This window comes from Equus przewalskii, chromosome 8 (assembly GCF_037783145.1).
Source record: "Equus przewalskii isolate Varuska chromosome 8, EquPr2, whole genome shotgun sequence".
Lineage (NCBI taxonomy): Eukaryota > Metazoa > Chordata > Mammalia > Perissodactyla > Equidae > Equus > Equus przewalskii.
The window spans coordinates 13,846,901-13,870,956 of record NC_091838.1 but is presented as its reverse complement, the minus strand read 5'-3'; the positions used below and the strand labels follow the sequence as shown (position 1 = coordinate 13,870,956).

At 40.3% G+C, this 24,056-nt stretch overlaps 2 protein-coding genes across 3 annotated transcripts in view; one reads left to right on the top strand and one right to left on the bottom strand.

Annotated features, from left to right (window-relative positions):
• The first annotated feature begins 10,207 nt into the window (after positions 1–10,207).
• Positions 10,208–24,056, top strand: part of KCNB2 (potassium voltage-gated channel subfamily B member 2) — a 366,511-nt gene continuing 352,662 nt past the window's right edge. Inside the window, exon 1 of one of the 2 annotated variants that reach the window (XM_070631508.1) lies at positions 10,208–10,691. The gene's annotated coding sequence lies outside the window, so the exon portion shown is untranslated. Of the gene's footprint in view, positions 10,692–10,965; positions 11,628–24,056 lie in introns of those variants that run through there. The other variant, XM_008515620.2, reaches the window with a different exon arrangement.
• LOC139085358 (POLG alternative reading frame-like) lies at positions 10,403–11,242 on the bottom strand. Its single transcript, XM_070632429.1, has one exon. It carries the CDS (start codon positions 11,240–11,242, stop codon positions 10,403–10,405), a length of 840 nt encoding a protein of 279 aa, XP_070488530.1.

Genomic DNA, 24,056 nt, shown 5'->3' with positions numbered 1-24,056 from the left:
TTCCATTGTTGGCCCTTAAGGCTCAGAGCAAAATGCACGCTTTTGTTTTGCAAGATTCTATTGAATTTTCTGCCTACTAAATGTAGTTTAACTTGATGTAATACGATTACTTTTTTCCAGTAGTTGATGTTGTCTTATACATTTAATAAACAGTCAAATTACATTATTTTGTTTTATGGAATTTCAGCTTGCTCTTGAAAACTGGCAGCACTGAGACAAGAAAAAGAAGAAAAGGACAAATAATAGTTAAATGAGCCCATCTTACAGGGATACTGTGTTTGGTTCTGTTATTTTCTCTGCAGCTGCAGCCTCCTCTGAAATGGGAGTCAACCCCACCACTACTTTATTGTTAAACTCCCATCCCACCGTAAACATAGACTTGTGCCTTAATGTTTTCGTGAGTAGAGAGTTATAAACCATATGGTATATCTCACCAAATCTAATAATATTATAATCTATGAAATAGGACGCATGTCATTTTTAATATTTTATATTCATGTGGTATTTCACATCTTATGAATTATATTTCATAAATTTGATCACATTTAATCCTCAAAGAAATTCTATGAGACAGGAATTATTAATCTTATTTTACAGATGAGAGAACAGAGGCTCAGAGAGGTAAGGGATTTGCCTAGGATCACACAGCCATTCATTGCCAAGGCGAGGATGTTAGCCTAGCCTTTTGAAATCAAGTCTATGCTTTTGCATATATCTAGCACCTCCTCTTCCTCCCCTTGGCTTATTTCCCACATATTATAATGGGGGCAAATTAGAAAGAGAGCAACAGTTCACTTGACTCTCGGCCCAGTGCTTCAGCATCTCTTATGTCAGAGTAAGTGAGAAAAATAATCCATGGCCTGACAACCGAGGTTTCCCTCAGTCTTGTACCCACCCACACCGTCAACCCTATTACTCTTGTCTCTTGTGTGCACTCCTGCTCTAGTGAGACTGAGCACTTCTTTCCTAACACATGTTACAGATTTAAATTGTTAAAATTTTTTGTTATCAATTAATTTTGACAGAGTCCTCATTGTGAGTAAGCTACTTATAGGACACAAAGGGAAAAAAGCTCGTTTATGGAGAGCCTTCTGTGGTTGGTATCTTTTCATATATCATTTTCATTAAGCTTTGAAACAACCTTTCAAGATAAATACATCCTCTTTCTTTTTACAAACAAGGAAGCTGAGGCTCAGAGAAACTAAGTAACTTGCCGATTCTCACTGCAATGTCTTGAGTTTGTTTTGAACTTCATAGATGACTGCAATTTCAAAGCTAGTGGTTTTTAATTTTTTCCCTACCAAATTTCTCTCAAGTTGCTGATCATCTCCTTAGAGAAACAGACGACCTTTTCAATGCTCTATGAAAAGCAATTATGAGGTAGCATTTAATATTTATTATAATAGACATCCAATATAATATATGGTAGAAGACAGTGTGTCTATTCTAAATGTTACCATTTTCTAGGATAAATGAGTAGCAGATAATGTGTTATGGTTTAGGAGAGAACAAAAACTCTTCTGCCTATAGCAGTCGAGGAAGACTTCAGGGAGGCAGTAGGATTTACATGAGACTTTTCACAATTCTGATTGATGGAGAAGGAAGGAGAGACTATTTCAAGATAAGAACACAGTGTGGCTGGAAGTGTGGAACTAGGAAAGGCCAAGTCTCTCTGAGGGACAGTGACTACAGGAATATGTGTGGGGCAGGAAGGTAGAAATGTGGCATAGAGTCAAATCACAGAAGGTCTTGAACCTCAGGCTAAGGGGTTGGAGATTTGTTCTATAGGCAGATGGGATGGGATGATAGTAGTATTTTGGTAAGGTGAGAGTAGGGAGAGAATTCATGCTGAAGGGAACTGTGGGAATAAGGCAAAGTATGAGGCAGTGTGTGTGTGTGTGTGTGTGCACAAGACTAGGTTAAGAGACATTACTTTTGTGAGTAACTGAATATGCGAAGGAGCAAGCATTGAGTTAAGGTGGCTGCCAAAGCTTTGATGGAGGAAGATGGAAAGAATAATGGTACCGTTAACAAGCATGGTGATCAAGGGGAGAAATTATGTCAGATGAATTCATTTGAGGTGATGGCAGAATATCCAAGTGGAAAGATCCAATGGGCAGTTGGAAATGTAACACTAATTGCAATTATCAAGGGTTAGAAAAGATGGCTCTGGGAATTGTCTGCATATAGATGAAAGTCCTGGGAGAGTATTGGCCCCCAAGGGAGAAAAAGGCAGGAGTATCAAGGAGGAGGAGGAGGTCAACCCCAATTCTGGCTTTCCCAGATTTATCGTTTCCATGCAAGTTTCTAAGGGGTAACTCAACTTGTGGTGGGAATTACCACATACTGTTTTAGACACTAAAACTGCCACTCTAGCTGTCATAGATATAAAATTGTTTGTAAAGTGTGATGGGAAGGAAATAGGGGAGGAATATCAAATAGGAACACCAAAACTTTGCTGAATCCACATATTTCTTAAGGAAAAAATGCATGACTTTGTGCAACAATCATTTACTCTGAAGATAGTCAAGTAAGTTTTTATTTAGACTTAAGACTTCTTAGAATTTTAATTCTATAAATCATAATTATAGGATATGACAATAGGTAGTCAAATAGTAATAATGTTAATGTTTATTACTTGATATCACCATATATTTTCAACACAAGATGAGGCCCCAAGATATACAATGTGGCTTATTATTTAAATGATCAGAGAAAGTGCCATATTTAAGTGCTCATTATATTAGCAAGCATAATTAGGAAAAAAGTCCTAATGTATTTTTTTTTCTTAAGAGTATGCAAATAGTAGCTCTTTACCGTGAACAAGTTACATTATTTAAGTTGATTTTTTTGTTCTGTTTTGTTTTAAACAGAGGCTTACTATATTTGATACTTTGAGAAGAACTTTTCGTTGCTTTAAATGGATGCTTTAAAAACAAAAATTTAGTCATCTTTATCTCGCTTTTTTATTGTATTCATTTTAAGTCACTGAAGATAATCACAGTGTTACCTCCAATCATACTTAAGTCCTCATTCTTTAGACACAGGATTTCCACATCTCTGTTTCCTCATCACTCTAGCAGTACAAGTTTAGTGCTCCTCTTCCTAATTTCCTCTTTAATCATTTGTGTTACTCTTTTCCAAATTCCTTCTACTCTGGCCACATTCTGGTAATAAAGTGTACAGAATTGACTGTAATTTTCCAGGTCAAATCTTAACAGAGTCATTTAAACGTCAACAGCCGCATTTTGCAAATGGGGATGCCGGGAGCATTTTACAGCTCTGCAAGCCAAACACTAATATTGTCGATGGGCACTCAAACCTCATGCTTCGGGGAATACACTGGAGAGTTTGTAAGCAGAAAGGAAAGTGTTTCTCCCTTCCTCAGCACTCGCTATTTGACTAATTCAATTTATCCACTCTGCTTTTATGTTAACTTTTTTTTTTGCATTAGTTTTCAGTTCTACAACTATTGGTAATTGCCATAGGTGACATAGAAAATCACTTAAGCCATAACCTGGCACTGTATTGAAAGTCTTGTGTCTGGGAACTCTCTTGAGCTTGTAGTTCTTAATAGGTGAATTTCATTTTATGTATTTTATAGAAGCACATTCTTCCCCAAACAATCCTATACAGTGCCCTTTAAATTTTCAAATGAGCTTTGTGCAAAATTCTGAATTTTAAAGAGTTCTCATAAGAATATAAGTATCAGAAATATTTTAAAATAATGCAATATATAATAGAGGATATGATGAGACTTACACTAGACTTTTTTGTGTGTCAACTGTTATCAAATGCAGTTGTCATGATTACTGCATTCAGTAATTTCAAAACAATATAAGAGAATGACGTCCTCCTTTTTGTCTATAGTATAACTAGCTAACCCTCCTGGTACCAGCGATGCACCCCCCCAGCTAATATTAGGGGCTTTCGGAGGTAAATGTAAGTAATGAAAGAGGGAACAAGAGAAATCGTCTAATGCAGGTGAGATTTTACCCTCTACTTCAATTAGCATGAACCACACAAGGGATGTGGTTTGGATTGTTGTTGCTATTCTCAGGAGAGGTTAGTTTTCTATTGAACTCACTTTCTTGTGTGGTGGAAAGGAATATGATGGGATGAGTCATGGCTCAGCTAAAGCTCATAAAGATTTGCTTCTTTAGTGACACTACCATCTCTGTCAACACAGTGCCACGTGAACTGATGGATGGCTGGGGCAGCTGGGGATGTCTTTGATAGCAGGAGCAGAAAGTCCAATTAGATTGCTTTTGTGCTAATTAGGCTCATTGAATGGGGAGAATTTCCATGTTTGGTTTTCCTTTTCCACATCTGATTATCGCTATGAGTGATGTGATTAGCTAAATCAAATATGAAATATGACAAATTCTGAAATCTGCTTGGGTCTGGTTTAGCTGTGCATAGAGTAGAGTGGTGGCAGGGGGAGTAAGAAATAGTTGTTTCAAAATTTTTATTTCTGTATTTTAAATTCTAGTCAAAATCACTTGCTCCTGTGTTCTAAAATATATACCTGTGTTTGTTGAAATAAGCCTTCAGTTTTTTATTGAAAAGGATTACATTAATAAACAGACTCAAATACCTAAAATGCCCATTGACAATATTTTACTTCAAATAATATATATGACATAATAATATATATAATATGAAGTAAAATATTGACTATGAGCAGCATAATTAGCATATATTCAATTCCATCAACTGACAATTTGTTAGTAGTAATTAAGCAACCTAGAGGTTGGCATTATTGGAAAAAACATCATCCTTTTATTTCTGTAGTATGTTTTCAGTAAAATGTGCTTTTTGTTTGTGTGTGTGTGAGGACGATTGGCCCTGAGCTAACATCTGTGCCAATCTTCCTCTGTTTTGTAAGTAGGATGCCACCATAGCATTGTTTGATGAGTGGTGCTAGGTCCACACCCTGGATCCAAACCTTTGAACTCCAGGCCAGTGAAGTGGAAGGCATGAATTTAACCGCTATGCCACCCGGCCAGCCCCTAAAATGTGCTTATTTTTGAGTTTGTATACCTTCTCATATGTGTTTAGCAATTTTTATTACTTATTTTGAGTCATCTTTAATATTAAGTGCTTTTCATTAATTACCACGTCAAGTTCTTGACATAAATGTAGTAAATATATAATGCTAGGATGCTTTTAAAAAGCTCTGATTTTATCTGTATCACCGTAGTACATTTTACTTAGAGCGAAATATTAAATGACAACTTTAATTAGTCATGAGAAATGGTCATTGTCAGGCTGTGGATCCTAGCAATGATCAATATTTCTACTTGATACTGCAAAGAAGGTTTTGAAGGAGCAAGAGTGCCAAGTACCAGGAAGACCAAGAAATATGGCAGCATTACTTTGTCGTCACTCTGAGAATTAATGGCCCTTCGGAAGTATGTCTCTATTAAATGTACTGTGAGCTGAGGCTTCATTCTCAGAAGGGAACACAGGCTCTGTTAGAGTATCTGCCACAATTTAAACCCAACTACTTTGTTGAGTCCGAAGTCCACTTGGAAATTTCTCAGAAAAGACTGTGGGTGACCAATTTCATTTTGCTTGCTGCAGCTATGATCTTGGCTTCTGACAGACAAAGTCCTTGCCTGGCCAGGAGAGACATGTTATATCATTATATCCACTTTTTGCTTATAACGATGTGAAATCTGGGGCTGAGAATAATGCCTTCATATTTGCAAAGAAGGCTCTTTCACTGGTGACTAGTTGTACTTCAGCCTCTGTTGGAGATTCTCCATTTCCTACTGATCCAAAGCCCAGGTTATTCCGAAGGCTCCAGAATTTGCTTATTCTAAGAGCCCCAGAAGCTCTCTGATCCTCTGCCCTGGTGGTACATTCACCATCTGGAGCTGTTTAGTCCTTTTGGGGGGATCATGCTGCACACAGGCACCTTCCCTGTGTAAACCTGACAGCCTAGTCCATGGCAACGTGCCTCATCCCAAAGGTGCCCAACATCGTCAGATCAAATGTCAGACAAATGTCATGTGGATGACCAGTGAGTGGTGTGGATGGATCAGCATTGATCTACTTGTTGGGAAAACAAAGGGTGTATGTTCTGCCTCCATCCCACTATGGGACCAGCAACAAATTCTTTTCTTTTCTTTATGTAGATTGTGTTTGGCAAATCCCACATTTATCTTAACCTGATTACCATCCTAAATTAAAAATAATATTTTATACAATATTTTCCCACATGAACTTGAGACAACTTAGTGAAACAGAAAGAAAGATCTTATCAAAGTGGGGTGAGGTAGAGGGAATCTAGGCTAAAATTTTAAGCTCACACTGCCTTAGGTCAAATTCCAATTCTGACAGTAATTTAAAATTAAATTTAATAATTAATAATTTAAATTCTCTCTAGTTCAGTTACTTCCTTTATTAACTCGAATAATAGTGACAGTGTCTACCTCAAAGAACTATTGCAGGGATTAAATCAGCCGATACCTGTAAAGACGTTAGTCCCGTGCTTGACATGTAGCAATGTCTTGGGAAAATTTATGTGGTATTATACAGCGCAAATACATAACAGAGATGGGACTCGGAATCCAATCCTTGTTCTACCATGTTCTGGAATAACATCATTAAATTTTTTTTTTTTTTTTGAGGAAGATTAGCCCTGAGCTAACATCTGCTGCCAATCCTCCTCTTTTTGCTGAGGAAGACTGGCCCTGAGCTAACATCCGTGCCCATCTTCCTCTACTTTATATGTGGGACGCCTACCACAGCATGGCTTGCCAAATGGTGCCATGTCCACACATGGATCTGAACTGGCAAGCACCGGGCTACCTAAGTGGACCTTGCAAACTTAAGCGCTGCGCCACCGGCTGGCCCCACATCATTAAATAGTGTTTACATAGTTTATTTTTGAAATTTCCAGTTAACTTGCCCCGGAAATCCCTTACCCTAAACCTCATGGATTCCTAAGGACAAACTAGGCTGTTTAGACACTAATGTTATCTGGAAGTAGCTCTAATGATGGATTCAAACACAGTGCTTATATTTGTGCTACTGCGTAGCAGAAAAATGTTGTGTTTAAGCAGTTGGCATTTTTCAAAAAGTTCATGCTCAGTACAATAACTGTTAAAAAAAAATACAGTCAGTCTGGAGCTTATCTCTTACTTTAAATCTTCGAAGGACAGACAAATCTGTCTCAACTAAATTCAAAAGAATCAATGAGATGGTACTTATCTCCTCAGTGAAGAACACACAGACAGCTCATTTATTTTCCAAGCCTTCACTGCCATGTGTGACTATAGGATTTCAGTGACTGCTAAGATTCTGTGAGTCGCTCTAAATTGCCTAAGCTTTCCCACATTTTCATTTAAAAGGGCAAAAGGCACATTAGGTCTAAGAATTTGGTAAATTCTAATCGTCCTTCAGCAGCTGCTTTCTGGTATGATGATAAGCACCAGAGAAGCATTTGCCTCTATTTAAAAAAAGGTGTCATGCCAGTCTATGTATATATTTGGTTAATGATTAAAAATGTAAAGTAGTGTCCTCATAGTGCTGATGTTTAAAGAACATTAACATTCACCCATCTTTTGATATAACCCCACCTTCCAACTCTTGAGGATAACTCCTTTAGCTTGTTAATGTATATCCTTCCAGAATGTACACACAAACATGCATCCCACATTTACATACATGTTTGTATATTTTTCCCTTTAATGAGATTTGCCTCATTCTTAAATACTCTTCTTTTAGAACTCGTTTTTGTTTTTGTTTGGCTTTACTCAATATGTTACACATTTCTATCCATTTGACTTTTTAAAAAAGTTTAAGTCCAACTCAAATTCTTTAGTCTCCAAAACCTTGTAAATTCTTACCCTTATGCTTCTAACATTTAAAGTATGTTCATCCTTCTGCCTTTACTACTTTATCCTAATCTATACAGGCTTTCTCTGTAAGTCAACTTGCCAACGAAAATTCCAACTTGAGAAGTTAAAGCATAGTTGGTAATGATGTTATTTGGATTACACTAAATATTTTTCAAATACATTATTCAACAAAAAAATACCAAAAACTATAATGCTTGATATTGTGTATATACACATATTTTCCAATAAACCAGCGTTATGATGTAGAAGGAAACACATTCTTCATCTAAATTGTATCTACTGATACGCATAAGACTGTTTCAGGTTAAAGTTATATTAAAGCTATTTATTTTACCAAGCATTTTGGGGGAATGCTTTTGATATACTAAACAGACATTTCTCCCCTTTATTATGAATATAATTTCATCAAAACTCAAGGTAAATCTGAGATATTGAAAGAACAAGTGACAGGAACAGTTCCATAAATATAATAAAGGTTAAAAAAAAAAGCTGATGGTTTCAGGAGCAATGTGAAAACATGTCTGACTTTTCCCTAGATCATTTTAACTTTTCCTTTGGAGAACGACTGAAAAAAATCCAAAATTGTATATAGTAAGGCAGTGGAACCACATGATGATAATCAACAGAAGAGTCTTTCCAACCATCCGGAATTCAAGCTGTGCATATGGAGAACTCAGGTATTCCAAACAATTTGTATAGTAAGGGTTAGTTTCCATAACCCATTTTGGCTATGAGTAATTTAGTAGGCAGAATTAGATTTCATTTCCAAAGACTGTTTTTCCATATCATTGCCTGCTTACTGGCAAGACTCAGGCATAATCGATAACCTCCTCCTAGCGCCCTATTTCCCAGAAATGGAGATGACAGCAATGTTTTACCCAACAGATAATTCGCTCTCTTAACTAACGACTACCTAGTAGAAAAATGGATTCAGACTTCTGAATCCATTTTTAAATTTGAATGGAAATTTAAAATAAAAAATATTTGAACAAATACTTGTCAAATAATTAAATTCATACTGAGGTGATCAGTAATGTTGATGTAGGCTAGTAAAGTAACGGGATTTTCACCAGCCCTAAAATTTACGAAACATCAGGCCACTTAAATGTAGGCACGCCCGAAAGGAATCTTAAGCAGTCTAGATTTAAGGTATTTTATAAATTCCATTCATTTAACAAATATCGAGTGCCTGAGTAAAGTTGCAAAATAAATGTTTGTTGGATGAATAGGTCTCTCTTACGTGTGTGGCTTTGGGTTAGACGTAAGGAATGCAAACAGACTAATATGGAATCTACCCTAAGGAACTTATTTAACGCGGTAAGACATGTACAGAGGAAGTACATATATTCTGTAGGAAGCAGAAGGTGATATGTCTTTAAAAAGATAGCTCCAACTACTTGCTACCGGCGTTAGAGGAGGGGTCACAGAGGAGGCAGAGTTTGAACTGGGGTTTGAAGTACAGGAACGATTTAGACTTGAGACCTAGAGAGGAGCATCCCAGAAGAGACTCCGGCGTGCAATGGCACAGAAGTGTGCAGGCACTGTTTGGTAGGCAATGGGAAGCTAGGGAACATTTGTGAACAGGGAAATGACACGGTCGGTGTTGTGTTTGGGGAAGAGTAGTAATCTGCGGAAAGTATGTGAAATGTATGAGAAGGTGGAGACAAAGAAGTGGACCTCCTGCAGGTCCATAGAAATGTGGAGCTGAAGCTGGACACCGGTCAGGATTGGCGACAAAGGTTTGGGAAACTGGGAGTCCACTTCCTTTTCCTAGTTACGCTTGGAAAGCCGCGAGAAAAGCAGAGGACCGTCGGACGAGTCCTGAACGGAGGGTGATGGCGTCTGAAGGGCCAACTTCTATACTAAACATCCTGGCCAATATCTGGACCTCGAAAAGACCAGCCAGGACAAGATAACGCCTATGGGACCGCAGGAAGGCCAGGTGTGGAGAACCCTAGAAGACGGTGCGTCCCAGTGCGTGTCAGGGCTAAAACAGAAGCAATTTAATGAGATATATTTAAACTGAGTGTATTTGGACCCTCTTCAATAGCCATCGTTCTCGGCCTAAAGAAACTCAGAAGGGAGTCCCAGCTTTAAATATACTATCACGGCCTACATTCTTTTTAAAACAGTGTTCCAAGCTACTTTATTTATTTTCCTGAAACCCCCTGTAACTGTGCCGGCTCCCTCCATCTCGTGCCGGTTCAGGAGCACACGGATCAGGAGTCTGGGAGGGATGAGATTCAAATTCATACTGTCTTTACCGCGCCTGAAAGCAGCGAAGGGTCTGGGGGTCCACCCTACGGCCTCCAAGGAGGAACTTGGCACCGTCCTCCAGATGGCAGGGAGAGCGGGCAGGAGAAGGAAAGCCAGGGTATGAATAGCGCCCCCGTGGGAAGCAAGAGTGAAGGCTGCCACCGACCCGGCTTTCCCCTCAAATCCAGGAAAGCGGGGTTACTGGGGCTGGCGACGGCCCCCGAGCGGAGCTGGAGGTGCTCGCAAGGAAAGTCAGATGCTCTCCGCGCTCCTAGTTATCCCCGCACTCCTTCTCCGGGAAAATGCTCCGGGCCCCATCCCTCGGCAGCGATCTCTCCTCGTCCCAGTCCCCCGGGGTCGAGTGGCGGGCCCCGGGTCATGGTCGTGTAGGGACCGGCGTGGGGAGAGCCAGCCGCTGGGAGCCGCAGGGCCGGGGGAATCCCACGAGCAGCGCGGCTTGGCTGGGCGCCCCGGGCTTTCCCGGCGCCGTGTGCGCGGCGCCCGCGGGGCTGCGGACCCTCCCGCTCGGCGCGGCAGCCTGGCGGGAGCGGCAGCGCGGAGCAGGTGGGTGCGGAGGGGGCTCGGGCCGAGGGAGAGGCGGGTGCGCGGGAGGAGAGGGAGGCGCCCGCCGCGGTGTGGGCGGCGCCCGCCCTGCTGCGCCCCGGCCGCGCCCTGGGCATGGGGGCGCTGTCCCGGGTCAAGCGCACATCTCCCGCGCTCGAGGCCGAGCCCGGGCGTCCCCGGCCAGCCGCCCACCTTAGAGCAGCGAGCGCCCGGGAGGAGGAGGCGGAGGAGGAGGCGGAGGCGGCGGCCGCTCCAGCCCGCGGGTGCGCGGAGCGCGGGAGGAGGCGGAGCGCGAGGCGGGGTGGCCGCGGGCGGGTGTGCGCGCCGGGCCGGCGCCCCTGAGCGCCCCGCCTCGCCTCCCGCGCCCAGCCTGTCTCTTGCTCCGCCACAGACACACACCCACCAAGCACCCACCGCCTTCCGCCCTCGCCGGCCGCCGCCGTTGCGCCGCGGGCAGCCGGAGCGAGCGGTAACTCCGCGGCCGGCGCGGCTCGCCTGCCCGGCTCCTTCCGCGCAGCGAGCTCAGCCCCGCTCGATTTTTCCTCTTCCATCCCAGCCCTCTGTTGTCTGGGCGGCGGCGGCGGCGGCGGCGGCAGGGGGATGGGGCCCCGCGTGGGGAAGGGGGTGAAGATCGATGGAGATTATTGTTCTTTTTAAGGATGCTTTAGCTTCCTCCCGCCGCCTCTCCTTTGAGCCTTCCTCCTAGAGAACGTGAACCAGAGTCAGGGATGTAAAGAGAGGGGGGAAAAAACGCCAGGAGCTCCAGCCAGCCTGGGAGACCCTCCTCTCTGTGGAGGGGAGGGGGATTTCCAGCGAGAGATCATTGACGAAGGGGCTCGTCGCAGGGAGAGGAGCCCCAGAGGGAGCGGGGAATCCCACAGCCCTTTGTGGTGCCCGAGCCCGTGCCGCCTGCTGAGCGGGGTCGGTGGGAGCTAGGTAAGTGGCGGGGGCATTGCTGCTCCCCAGAGGGGTCTTCCTTTAAGAATGTATCATCGCGGGCAGCCTAGCCAGACTTGAGTTGCTAAAGGAATTGGAAACTGCCATATGGCGCCGAGTGGACTTACACACAAAGCTGACTTAGCCCTGAGAGGGTTATTAATGAAGGCTCCGTCCCCCTGGGGAAGGCACTCAAGGGCTAGCCCCTGAGCAGCTTCCGAGCAGCCAGCCAGGGAAGGGATGGGAAATGTTATTTCTAGGAGATGAGCTCTTGTTGCCTTCTGTTCATTTGTTGGTAAATGCCACACTCACATGCACACACTTGTGGGACCGGATTTAGGGAGTGTGATGTCTCTGATGTATGAACAGTCCTCAGAACCAGAGATATGCATGCATTTTATTCTTCCAGCGGTGCGCGGCTTCCGTTCTGTAACACGGTTCCCGGGAGGGAGAACGAGTCTCTAAGGAAAGAGCTTCATGGCTGTTTCCAACACACTCTGCTAGGGGACTTGGGAATACAATTGCCCTGAAAGGCACCAAAACACACCGACCATTTGCCTCATCATTTGCTTCCAATGCTTAATAACCGTTTTCAAAATAGTATGTGCCATCTATTTTCTTGAATTAGAGCATTTTTGTGTATTCATTCATAAAAATTGTCAATGTGCAATATGCACAAACATGCCATTTATACATCATCTATGCACAAGTGTTATAATAATAGATACAGATTACACTGAAAAATGTACGATGCACAGATGTACACTGGGTTAATTTCATGCAGGTGCAACATTTCTCTAATCAAGTTATGCAATAATGTCAACATTTTAAATAGCATTTCGCATTTCTGTTTTTGCATTGATTGATTTTGGCTTTTGTTGGGAATCTGATTTTTTTTAAGCCCAGCTCAGAGGAAAAGTGAGCATCTTATTATTGTTTTTAAATGTATAGTATTGTGTGGGAAAGAGGTCTCTTGGTTTATTTACCAATAAACATCAATCGAGATATTACATTTCATAGGACAAGAGAAAGATAAATTCCGGTCAGAAATCTGAAGTCTTACTTGTTAGTACTGAGTAAGTTACCAGAAAGGTTTCAAAAAAGAAGGTAACGTTTTAAAAATTATCTATGTATAAAATAAAGTTTTACTTTATTTCACTCTTTAGAGAGGCGTGGGTGTGTATGTATGTGTGTGAGTCAATATATAAAGTTGTCCAAAGCTTACTTGTAATACATGAATAGGATCTATAGATAACTAGACTAGAGAGTTCTCGGTTCTTAAATTAGCCAGAACTTAAATAGTTCAGTAATTTGGCACATTGTGCTTGTGTATGTGCATTTAATTGCTGCTAGAGGTGGTGTTTTTTAATGGAGGGCTATTAAATAATGTGCTTACTTGTGTGGCTGCGTAGACTTCTGAGAATATAGAGGGTCCAGTGTATAAAAAACTTGTTTCTCCACTGAATAGAATATCGCTTCCATCTAAAAGAGTTAATATGCCTTAACAAAGTAAACATTATAAACCCCTCCCTCTTGCTGGCAGGTACAGACCAGTTGTTTATCACAAATAGAATTCTGTCGAATGCGCTCTTTTTTCCTTTTCTGGCACAACTCGGACTCTTGGAGAAAGGAGTGAATCACTTGGCAGTTCTCTTTGCTTTGTTCCTCGTTTTAACCTTCATCTTCCGCTCTTCATGCTAGTGTCCCCAAATCCCCCTCACATACAAACACGCACACCGACTTTGCCACTTTGAGAATTCTGGTGACTCTCTTTTCTTTTCCTCGTATGTGAATCAATCTGTGCAGCAGTTGGTACTATTTCCAATTTCACTTTTTTCCAAATCCCACGGTTCAACTTTCCGAGCCTACATGTTTATTGAATATTCAGATGGAATTAGTGAAAATTATAACCTTAGCCAATCCTTTCCGTTTGGCTTTTAGAGTTTCGTTCTTGACACCCCAGAGCAACTGTGAACATGAAGTCACCCTTCTGACTTCCAGTGTGGTAACAAAAGTGGGACTCCTGGAAAAAAGAGATGGCAGGACATGCTTTCGGTCTCATGTCTTAGCAACTTAAAAGTGTATCTGCCCAGGTTTTTTTGCATATCTGCCTGTATATCTGTAGAATGTCTTCATTAAGCATTGAAAAAATATTTTTTCTTGAATTTATATCTGGCATTTTGAAATGGTGTTCTAGAGACTGGTATATGTGTATACGTATTATGAAAGTAGATCAAATGAGTGGTAAAGTCTAGGAAACATACAAGATATATTTTATTCTGACAATACATTTTTTTCTTGATAAATTATAAGAAAGTAATTCATTCCTTGAAATGTGCTATCCCTTAGAGACAAATTCTTTAGGAACATCCTTAAAGTTGATAGGACATCTTCTCATGCACATTTTAAGGTAAATATATAAGATTTAGAATGTAACATTATTTGAGATTTGCTTATATTCATGAAGTGGATTTTGCATAAAATCATGATTCCTGTTATTTTTACAAGGGCTTCAGAGGAGTGGAGTCTACACATACATTATATGTGATTTTCTTTTTAAGTTCAGAGTATTTTTTAGGGTAAGAGTTTTGGCCTTATTGCTCCTGAAGTGATAAAATAAACTTTGTAGAAGCAGCACAGTCTTAAATTTTTTAGTCGTATACTGCAAATATCTTGGTACTCCGGATCTAGAGCCCATTCTTGTTCATTGCTTATTTCCTCCTTGTGCTTCTTAAATATGTATTCCCACCAACTCTACCACACGCCCAGGTTGTCAGGCAGAAGGTCAAGTGTGTGAGACCGGGGGCTTCTTGGCCTGTGAAAGCCAATCCCTGCCGTGTTATCCAGAAGGGAAAAGTGCCTATTTCTGTAGGTTGAATTGTACCTATCTGCACTGTCTGATTTAATATCGTGTATCTACTCAGTAACCCATTCATTAATTCATTTATTACTCATTAAGTATGTATAAGGAGAAGAGCGCTTGATTAGAATGGAACACATGCAACAGAGGTGGAAGACATAGTCCCTGACCCTCAAGGATTTTTTAGAGTGTAGAGAGTAAAACTTGAATAACTAATTGAAGAACCACATGTATAGTTCAAAATGAGGGATCTCCTGCATACAGAAACGCATTTAACAGTTACATACTTAATAAAATTAATTAAGGCAAATTCATAGAGGATCATGAAAATTTGTCCCAGTCTATGCATTAGAGAATTATTAGAAAACAATGATAATAACAGCTTTCATTAAAATGATTAATTTTTAAATTGAAATTAAATTAAAACATTAATGTAAATATTTATATCTTAATAGTAATTATATTATTATTTATATAAGCAAAATAAATTTATTTTTATTATTATTATTATCCAAGCAAACGCTTGAGCCAGGAAATGTTTTAAGTGTTTTACAAATATTAAATATTTTAATTCTCACAACCACTCTATGAGGCATCTATCACTAATAGTCTTTATTATGCAGATATGAAAATTAGGTACAGAAGCTTTTCTTGTCTAAAGTCACATAGGAAGTAAATGCTACAGTCAAGCTTTAACCGAGACATTCTGGCTCCACTTAACCGCTAAGATATTAAGAGGTATTAAGAAGCGTGATCCCAGGCAGAATAAGAAAAGATGTTTGCAGCTGCTAGATTTATTTGGAGCTATACGGTCCCATTAAAGGATACCATAGTTATTGTTACAGGCGATGCTTGGAACAGGCCAAAAGTAGAGAATTTACTTTAAGTAGGAGAAAACCCCCAAATTTTCAACATGAATTTGAAATAAGAAGGTAGGTAGTTAGAGGCTGATTTTTAAAAGATGGGTGGACTTTTATCAGAATGCTAAAATGTTAGGAAGTGTTACCCTCACAGTGACCACAGAGAGTAAGACTGGCTGAGACAGATGATCTGACTGGTCAATTTCTAATGATAGTTTATTTTCATTTTTGAAAAATTTTGTGAATTACTTTGAATGAAGTATAGCATTATAAATATTCCTATTATTTTTAGGATTATATGATGATGTTTTAAAAGAAAATGTATTAGTTTTGCAGTATAATTTTCTTTTACTCATGTCTCCATTTTTTCCTCTGTAAAATGTACCCCCAATATATTAATGGAAATTGGAATATAGACACTTAACAGATTTACATTCTAGTATATTGTCTAGAATGCATGTATTTTATTAAGTGACAGATAACTATAATAAAGTCATGAAAGCATAAATCAAATCATAAGTTATTGAAATTTTCATCAAGAAAAGTTTATATAATATTTGAAGTCAAGTTCTTTCTAGATGGCCTTCGCTTCTGTTTATGTGAAAAATATCATCTGGATTAAATTTGGAAGATAAAATGGCCAAATATTGCCTGCAGGATGCCATACAGTCAAATATTTGCATACATCTTCATGATTGATTGACGTTTTTATTTTTCTCAGTTATTAGCCTCATAGCCTCAGTCACGTTGTACAGATGACTCTCAACCTACAGTAGGCTTGTCGCATAAAAGTTGATCTAAAAAATTTGGTTTTTTGGAACTTGTAATACATTTATAGAAACAGTACTTTAAGTGATGTGTAGGTTTCCAGACCAATCCACAAATGCCCTTTTAATAAATAATATACCTAAAGTACAGTGCCTGTTAGTACTGAAAACACAACCACTATGTATACCAATATTCCTGGGAATCCTTTGAGTTAAACAGTGTTTATTGACTGCTTTCTCTGTGCTGAGCTCTTTTGGCATACAGAGGTGACAGTACTGCCTGGGCCCACAAGGAGGAGAGAAAATTGAGAGAGTTTGTATGTGACTGACTCTGACGTTAGGCAGAGTAAAGAAAGCTTTATAGTATTGGTATAGGCAAAATGCTGAATAATTGATTCAGAGTTCTATCGTGAGGGCCAGTGACTGCATACCTCCTTAGGACTCTCATGTGTTGTTTCATCCTCGAGATGTCTACTGAGCCACTTCCTAAGCTAGGTGTTGGGTATGTAAATATGAATAAGATATCATACACTCACAGCCTACACGTGTAGACAAATAAATCAGAGCAAAATGTCATAAATGCTATTGGTGGAGCAGGGCAGCAAGTCGACTGAATAGTTGCTTAACAGCATCATCTCAAGAGTGAAAAAAATATGGTTGGTTTGGGTTCCTAGATGTATTTAATCATTATTTTCTACTCAATCAGACCCAACGACACCTTTTTATAAGCAGTATTTTGTAATGTCTCCTTTGGAACTTTCCTGGAATGGTATGGATAATATAACCTATCTACACATGTAGTATTTTAAAAATCAATCTAAATTCTCTCTCTGTATAGAAAGAAGAAATAAAAGGAAAGCAGCTTATGATAAAATTTTGGGTGTATCAATATGTGTATCCTCATTCATAACTACACTAAAAGATAATAAAGTAGTCAGATGCTTGCTCCTTAAAATGCATAAATTTGGGTTTAAGAGAAAATATTCAACTGAATATTGGTGACACTTTTGTATATTTGGCATTTTGAAATAAGAATGAAGTAAATATATTCACTGAGTGTGACAGCTACGCTTGCAAACAAATGTGAGTGGGCTGTATTAGAGAATCAGTTAACATGAGCTGTGTTACAGTTGGTGACATGACTTTCTGAAATAGTGAGCACATCTTGGTGAAGTTCCAAATATGGTAGCTACATTCCTAGAAAATTCCTATGTAAAAATATTTTATGTACAACAGGGTTAGGATCTAGTCACAGGTAGTAGTAATAGACACTTATGTGTGTGATGAGAAGTGTTAAACTTATGGAGGACACGGGATTTCTGCACATAATATGGATTTTATTGCCTTCCTCAGCCTTGCCTTCCAAATACTTCACAATTTTAGAAAAATCACTCAAAAGGACTATATGAATCCCATTCGTCAACACTGATTATGGCTATATTCTCCTGTTGAAAGAAGCCAATCCAATTCTAATGCATAATTAGGCTATTTTGAAAAAGCAGAACTCTCTAAATGTTTAGTAAGAAGGTGAGTTTAGAGACTAAGGAATAAACAAAATAAATAGCAACAAAATCAAACCATGTAAATAATTAAACAATAGAAATATCCTAATAGTAGGCACAATGTGTGAGGCTGGCTGATCTGATCATAACTGTCAGAGTTGAATTTTCTATGTGGGAGTGTCAGACAAGACTTCACAGATGAAGTGACATCTAGGCTACCTTTTAAGAGATGAATAAGCATTTAACCAGGCTAAAAGGAGGCAGATGGGGAACATTCTAGGCAGTGGGAACAGCATTTGCAAAGCAGTGTCATAAAAAGGGCTTGGCTAGCAATTGGCAGTTGTAGGGAAGTGATGGGAGATGAGGCTGAAGAAGAAGGTTGTGGATTAAATGTGAAAGGTATTGTATGACATCCTAAGTCATTTGGGTTTTATCCTGTAGGACAGGATTGGGGATCAATTGCAATTTTAAATAGAGTGACATAGTCCACTTTTTAGCAGGGACAGTCTCTAAGTAAGCGTGAGGAAGACAGCCTATAAGAGGAGAAAGGATTGAAGCCTGAGAGACTAGTCGGGGGACTGTTGAGGAATACAGATAGGATAATGTCCAGGACTTACCTTAATCGGGAATGGTGAAGGGGGAGGAGGGTTTGGATACCCCATAGCAAAACTTGTAATCCAGGTGTTTCCAGGTCTTCTAGCTCCCAATGTGGTCATAATAACAGGCTTTAAGTACCCCTCTTTCTTCTTCAAGGGTCATTGCATTAGTTGAGGTAACTTGAGCTTCGGTAATAAACCTCCATATTTCAGAGGTTCATAGAGCACAGGTTTGTTTTTTGCTCAGGTGAGAGTCTAATGTGTGTGTTCTGTGCAGTGATTTGGGGACCTAGATTCATTCTCTTTATACTAGGGACTTGGAATTCTGTGTATCTAGCTGGCAGTTGTGGAAGAGAATGAACATGGAGGAAAACCCCAGCCCCAGGAGACTAACTGAACCCCCTTGGTCACTACAACCATCTCAAAGTCCAGGTTCTATGAATGATACTAAGTTCCCTCCATTAAGTCTGGATATGGCCCCTCATTGTCCAGAAACCTTTATACTAAAAGACAGGTAATTGACACCCCATGATACAAGGATGGATCAGATATAGAGTAAAATTCCCATTTGAGAAAAGGAAGAATGGGAGACATGGAACAGTCATTGACCCATAACATGGAAGAAATCCTACTAGACATTGCTAAAGATCTCCTGCCCTGGCAATCGGGGAAATTCTTTTGTTAGATTCTGGTTTTGCTGTCTTGGAAGAACTCCTTTGTTCACTGTTTTTTGTAACCCTAGCTACCCTCTGAGAGGTCCTTCCTTGTCCATTACTCTTCACGGCCACATCCAAAATGGGTGTAGGGAAATATGCCCTTTTTAGGAGTTATTTTACTTTCTCAGCCAACTTCTTGCTGGTCTAAGTTTGGATGCCTAGAGGTTGTTTTATAGTCACTCTTCTTTTTTATTTTTCTTAGATCAGGCTCCTAATTTCTTTGCAATACAATTCCCTCAAAATCTTTATAGGTTTCTTATCTATTTGCTTTCTTTTAGTTACACTACTAACTACATTGAAAGTTCTTTCCTATTCACAATTCTTGAACCTGCTTCATTTCTTTGCTCCTGTGTCAACCACCCATGTCTCAAGTAGTTACTTTGGGGTAATCTGAAACAGTAGGCCTTGGTGGAGGTGGTTAAGTAACTCGATTAATCAGATCTTTGCCGCAAGGCTGAGTCACTGTATCTCACTGGAAAGTCTTAATGGGCATGTGTTATTCAAAGCCTTTTTCAGTGATATTTCTCACCATCAGAGTCCCTGAAGCAATGTACTGTTCCAGCTTTATAGCCTACATTTCTAGAGTTTGGCTATTTGCCCTTATCTCTGTTCTCAATCCAGCCAATTCTTTCCTGAGCTCATCCATTGTCTTGTAATACTTTGCTATAGGCAGTGAGAAACAACCATCACACACTAGCATTCTGGCTCTTTCCAACCATTTCTTCTCGAGCCTCCAGTTTTCCATGTCTGTTTCCATCCTGATGGCCAACTCCATATACTTTGGTTTTTATAAAGGCAGCACCCACTTAACATATCAATTTCAGACTAAGGTAGGTTGATGCTAGCTCTTGTAACAAATACCAAAATATTTGTGGCTTAACATAGTAAAAGTTTATTTCTCACCTGCATAGCAATCAAATGGAGACAGAGAGGGAGAGAGAGAGGTATGTGTGGCAGTGCGGAGAAAGGGAGGACTGAAAAGGCACATCCACTTCTTGCACATCCACTTCTTAAACATCTCGGCTCAGAAGTGGCAACAACAACGCTTCTGTTTATCTTCCACTGATGAAAACTAGTCAAATGACCCACCTAGACGGAAGGGGGCTGGGAAATGTAATCCTTGGCTTAACAGGAGCTTCTCAGTGACAACTTTCTCTTACAAAGGTGAAATATAAATTTAGATAGACAATTAGCCCATCCCTTCTAATGTCATCTTCCTCCAGAATAAATTAGGGGGAAAAACCCAAAAAGGATTTTGGATTACATTCATTTGCTGGTTAATCCATGCTATGGATGGCATCTCCCCCACCTCACTCCTCTCTTCTCTTTGGCTCTCCACCCAGGCTTCCAGGACTGCCACACATCTTTGATTCTCTAAAGCATCACTAGTATAAGGTTCTTGTAGATAACAGACTCTGGCTGAGTGCTTTGGGATAAAGGATGGTAATTATACCACAGACAAGAAACTAACGCCAATTGAATGTTAGATGTCACTGCTCCTAGAAATCTGTTTACCATTTCTCACCATCAGAGTTTGCTCACTGGCCCAGATCTCTCTGGGGCCCGGATACCAGCCATTTGCTAGGCCTTTCTCTTCCTCCAGACTCTTCCTCACATCTTTTCATCTAGGATTTTCCCTCTATCCTTTCTCAAGGTGCCAGTGGACTTGGTGTGCAAGTCTGCAAGGGGACTTTGCCTGTAATAGCCAAACAGTCCATTATGTTTTTTTCTGAGACAAAGCAGCAGTTCTTTCTCTACGAGGATTTATTGCTTTCTCATAGTCCAGCTGGCTTGAAATTATAGCCAGCTTTTAAAGACAAGCTCTTAGCAAATATTTATTAAGCACTTTTCATGTGTAAAGCACTCTTCTAGGTCACGAGGTTGAGCAAAATTGGTCTTTACCCTCACAGGGCTTACAGTCTGTCTGAAAGCAGACATAGAACACCCAGATCCCTCGCTAGGGGCTCAGCGCAGTGAGTCTGCCCTAGGTCTAAGTGACTGATGATTCTTTATGAAGTATTTGGAAAGGAAAGGTGATGGACCAAGGCAAGGCTGCTGGAAACGAAGGGGTGAGGGTGCCACTTCTGGAGCGAGGAGCAGCACATGGGCTATGGTGTGCTGAGTTGGAGAAGTTGAGACATTGGCCGCCATTATTACCCAGAGATACTTCTATGCTCTTCTTCTGGTTCCCTGGTTTATTTTTTTGCAGACTCCAAAACTTGAGCTATTTTGTTCTTTTTTTCCACTCTCTCCTCCTCTTTTCTAACAGTGGGTACTCAGTCATGTCAGAATAAGCTGGTCCTAAAAGGAGATCAGTCAGGTAGACAAACGTGGCATCTGGAGAGGATGCAGACAGATGGCAGATGGCAGTCCGAGTAGGCAGGAAGTTAGACTTAAGGAGTATTGGAGGAAGTCCTGGCTAAATATGGGAAAGGGAGTCTGGAGCAGGCGATATTTAGAGATTTAGACAGGCAGGGGCAGGCAGGGCAGGCAGGATTAGGATGATCCAGCCCCTAGGCTCCAAGGCTATGGTTTATGGGGACTTAGAGTTTAGGAATAGAGCTATCTTAAGTAGCTAGCAGAGGTTGAGACTAGTTTAGACAGTCCGTTCTCAGGAGAACCACATGATGGTCATGTTATCCATGCAGGGCTTCAGCACAGTGGACAGGACCATTTCCTATGCCATCACCAAACTACCAACACCTCTTTCTGGACTTCCACTAAAGCTCACTAACTGGACTCTTAGCTTCTTTTCTTGTGTTCTCAATCCATTTTGCCCTTTGCTTTTCTTGCAAAAGGCAAATCTGATCATGTCACTCATCCACCTAAAACTCTTAAATGATTTCCCATTTTTCTTGGGATAAAGGCCTAAATCTTTGACTTGGGGTTACCGTCTTCCTTCTTCATTTTCCCAAGTGTCACTAGTGTCAGGCTGTTGTTCATTAGAGGCTCTGGTCCGTCTGCCCTCTGCCTCCCAGGCTCATCTCAGGCACACTCGCCTCTTGGCTTTGGCTACAATTTGCTGGCTTTCTTTTAGTTCATCTAAGGTGTCTGGGATTACTTGCCATAAGGCCTGTGTGCATAGTTGTTTGGGAGGCTGTCTTTTCCCACTTTCATTTACTTAACTCTTACTCATGTCTCTGATCTCAGGTCAAAATTCACAGGCTCAAAGAAGTCTTTTTGGGCCCCCCAGAATAGGACTGATCTCTCTATTCTTCTCTTTCCTAGCACCCTTTGCAGCACTTACCCTAATTCTAATTTTAAATTGTGGGTAATTACTTGTTTAGTGTCACTTTCCTGTGTGAGAATGTAAGCTCAGTAAAGGCAGGGACTGTCCTTCTTGTTTACTACTTGATCCATAGCACCTCTACTACTCCATGCACATAGTTGATACTCATTGTTTATTTGTTGAATCAATGAGTGAAGGAATGAATGGAGCCAGGACCTAAGTCAGAGTCTAGGTCACAAAACAGCACCAGGAGCACAGGCACCAAGAATTGCTGCCTGGGGTGGGACAGAGTAGAACCAGAGCAAGTTTGCCTGATCATGAACTGCAATCCATGGTCCTGCATTATTTTACACCCATGCACTCTTTACCTCCTTCTTGACAAGGGCGAGGATGGTCCTAGAATCTGGGATGGAGCGGAGTTTGTAAGTGGGAGTCCAGGGGTTACCGCTGCTAAGAATGGAGGCAGCTGGTGGACTGAGATAGAGACAAGGCAGAACCTGCTTCTTCCAAAGAAATTTTTCTCTCATCCTTATTTCAGAACAGAGCTCAGCCTCACAACTTCACAGGAAGGTTGTCTACCCAAGTGCTTTCCTATAGAACTTAATGTGATGATGGAAATTTTCTGTATCTGTGCTCTCCGATATAGTAGCCACTAGCCACATAAGCTATTAAACACTTGAAATGTGATCTGTGAGACTGAGAAACTAAATTTTAAATTTAAATAGTCACATGCAGCTAATGGCTACCATATGAGACAGTGGAGGCCTGGGTTATTATTAGCATGAATTACTTTAGGAAACCCTAAGTTTCAAAAGCAATATGGTTTAAATTCTAGAAATACCCATTTACAACCAATTTTGGCCTCCAATTAACCATGTATAAACATATAAGCTATCTCTGGAGTCCAATGCCTATTTTGACTCTGATGAGTATCTCCCAGGTCCATCCTAGTGAAGAGATTTGAATGCACTGGGTCTTGTTTCCATACATGGGAATTGTTCTTTATTGAAGGCATTTCTTTCTTTATGTGAACTGTACAAAATGTAAAATATTATACAAGTGTAGAACATTATCTTTGTAAGTATCTATGTGATGTGACCTTAAATGCTTTCTCATGCCCACTTTTCCCAAACAGAATCTTTTTCCTTTTGTTCCCTCCCTTCTTCTCTCACTCCTTCTTCCTCTATTCTTGTTTCCTTTCTAACCTCTAAAATGCCACAGACACAACACCATGTCCTTTAACAAGTTCCATTTCTTTTGCATATTGATTTCTTTTGTGCTTATTTACAAAAGCTATCTTATCAGTTCAGATGATTAACAAAAAACCAGCCAAAAAACAGTTCAAATCATTAGCAAAAAAAATTTCTGAAATGATGATTGCTCTTGACATGTGAATTGATCCATATTGGGAGATTTATCAGCTATAATAATTTCAATATTTATTATGTAAAGAATGTCAGGTGAAGTATTGTGCTGTTTTTTCCCACAGTTAGCACCTAGATAGCATTATAGTTGCTTTTAATCCTTTGAAAGTTCTCATGTGACTGGATCTTCTGAATTCTTCATCCTGCTTGTTCACAAATGAAAAGCTTTCCAGGAAGATAAGACCAGAATGAGAAAATGGTGTTTAGAAGGCAGAATTCTGAAATACAATGGTAAGGTAACATTTGGGAAGAGATGGTCCATCTTTAGTCCTTTTCCTAGTCTGTGTAGCTTAGAACAAATGTGTCTGTGGGCTTTCATGCTAAATGTCTCCAGTTCATAAAATCACAATTATTAATCAGACTATCATTAAATATTAATTTACTTTTGAGATAAATGTCATTTTAAATTTGGAATCCTAGTTTCTTCTAAATCTAAAGAGAGCATTTTCATTAGGCTTTAAAGACAGAGTGCACA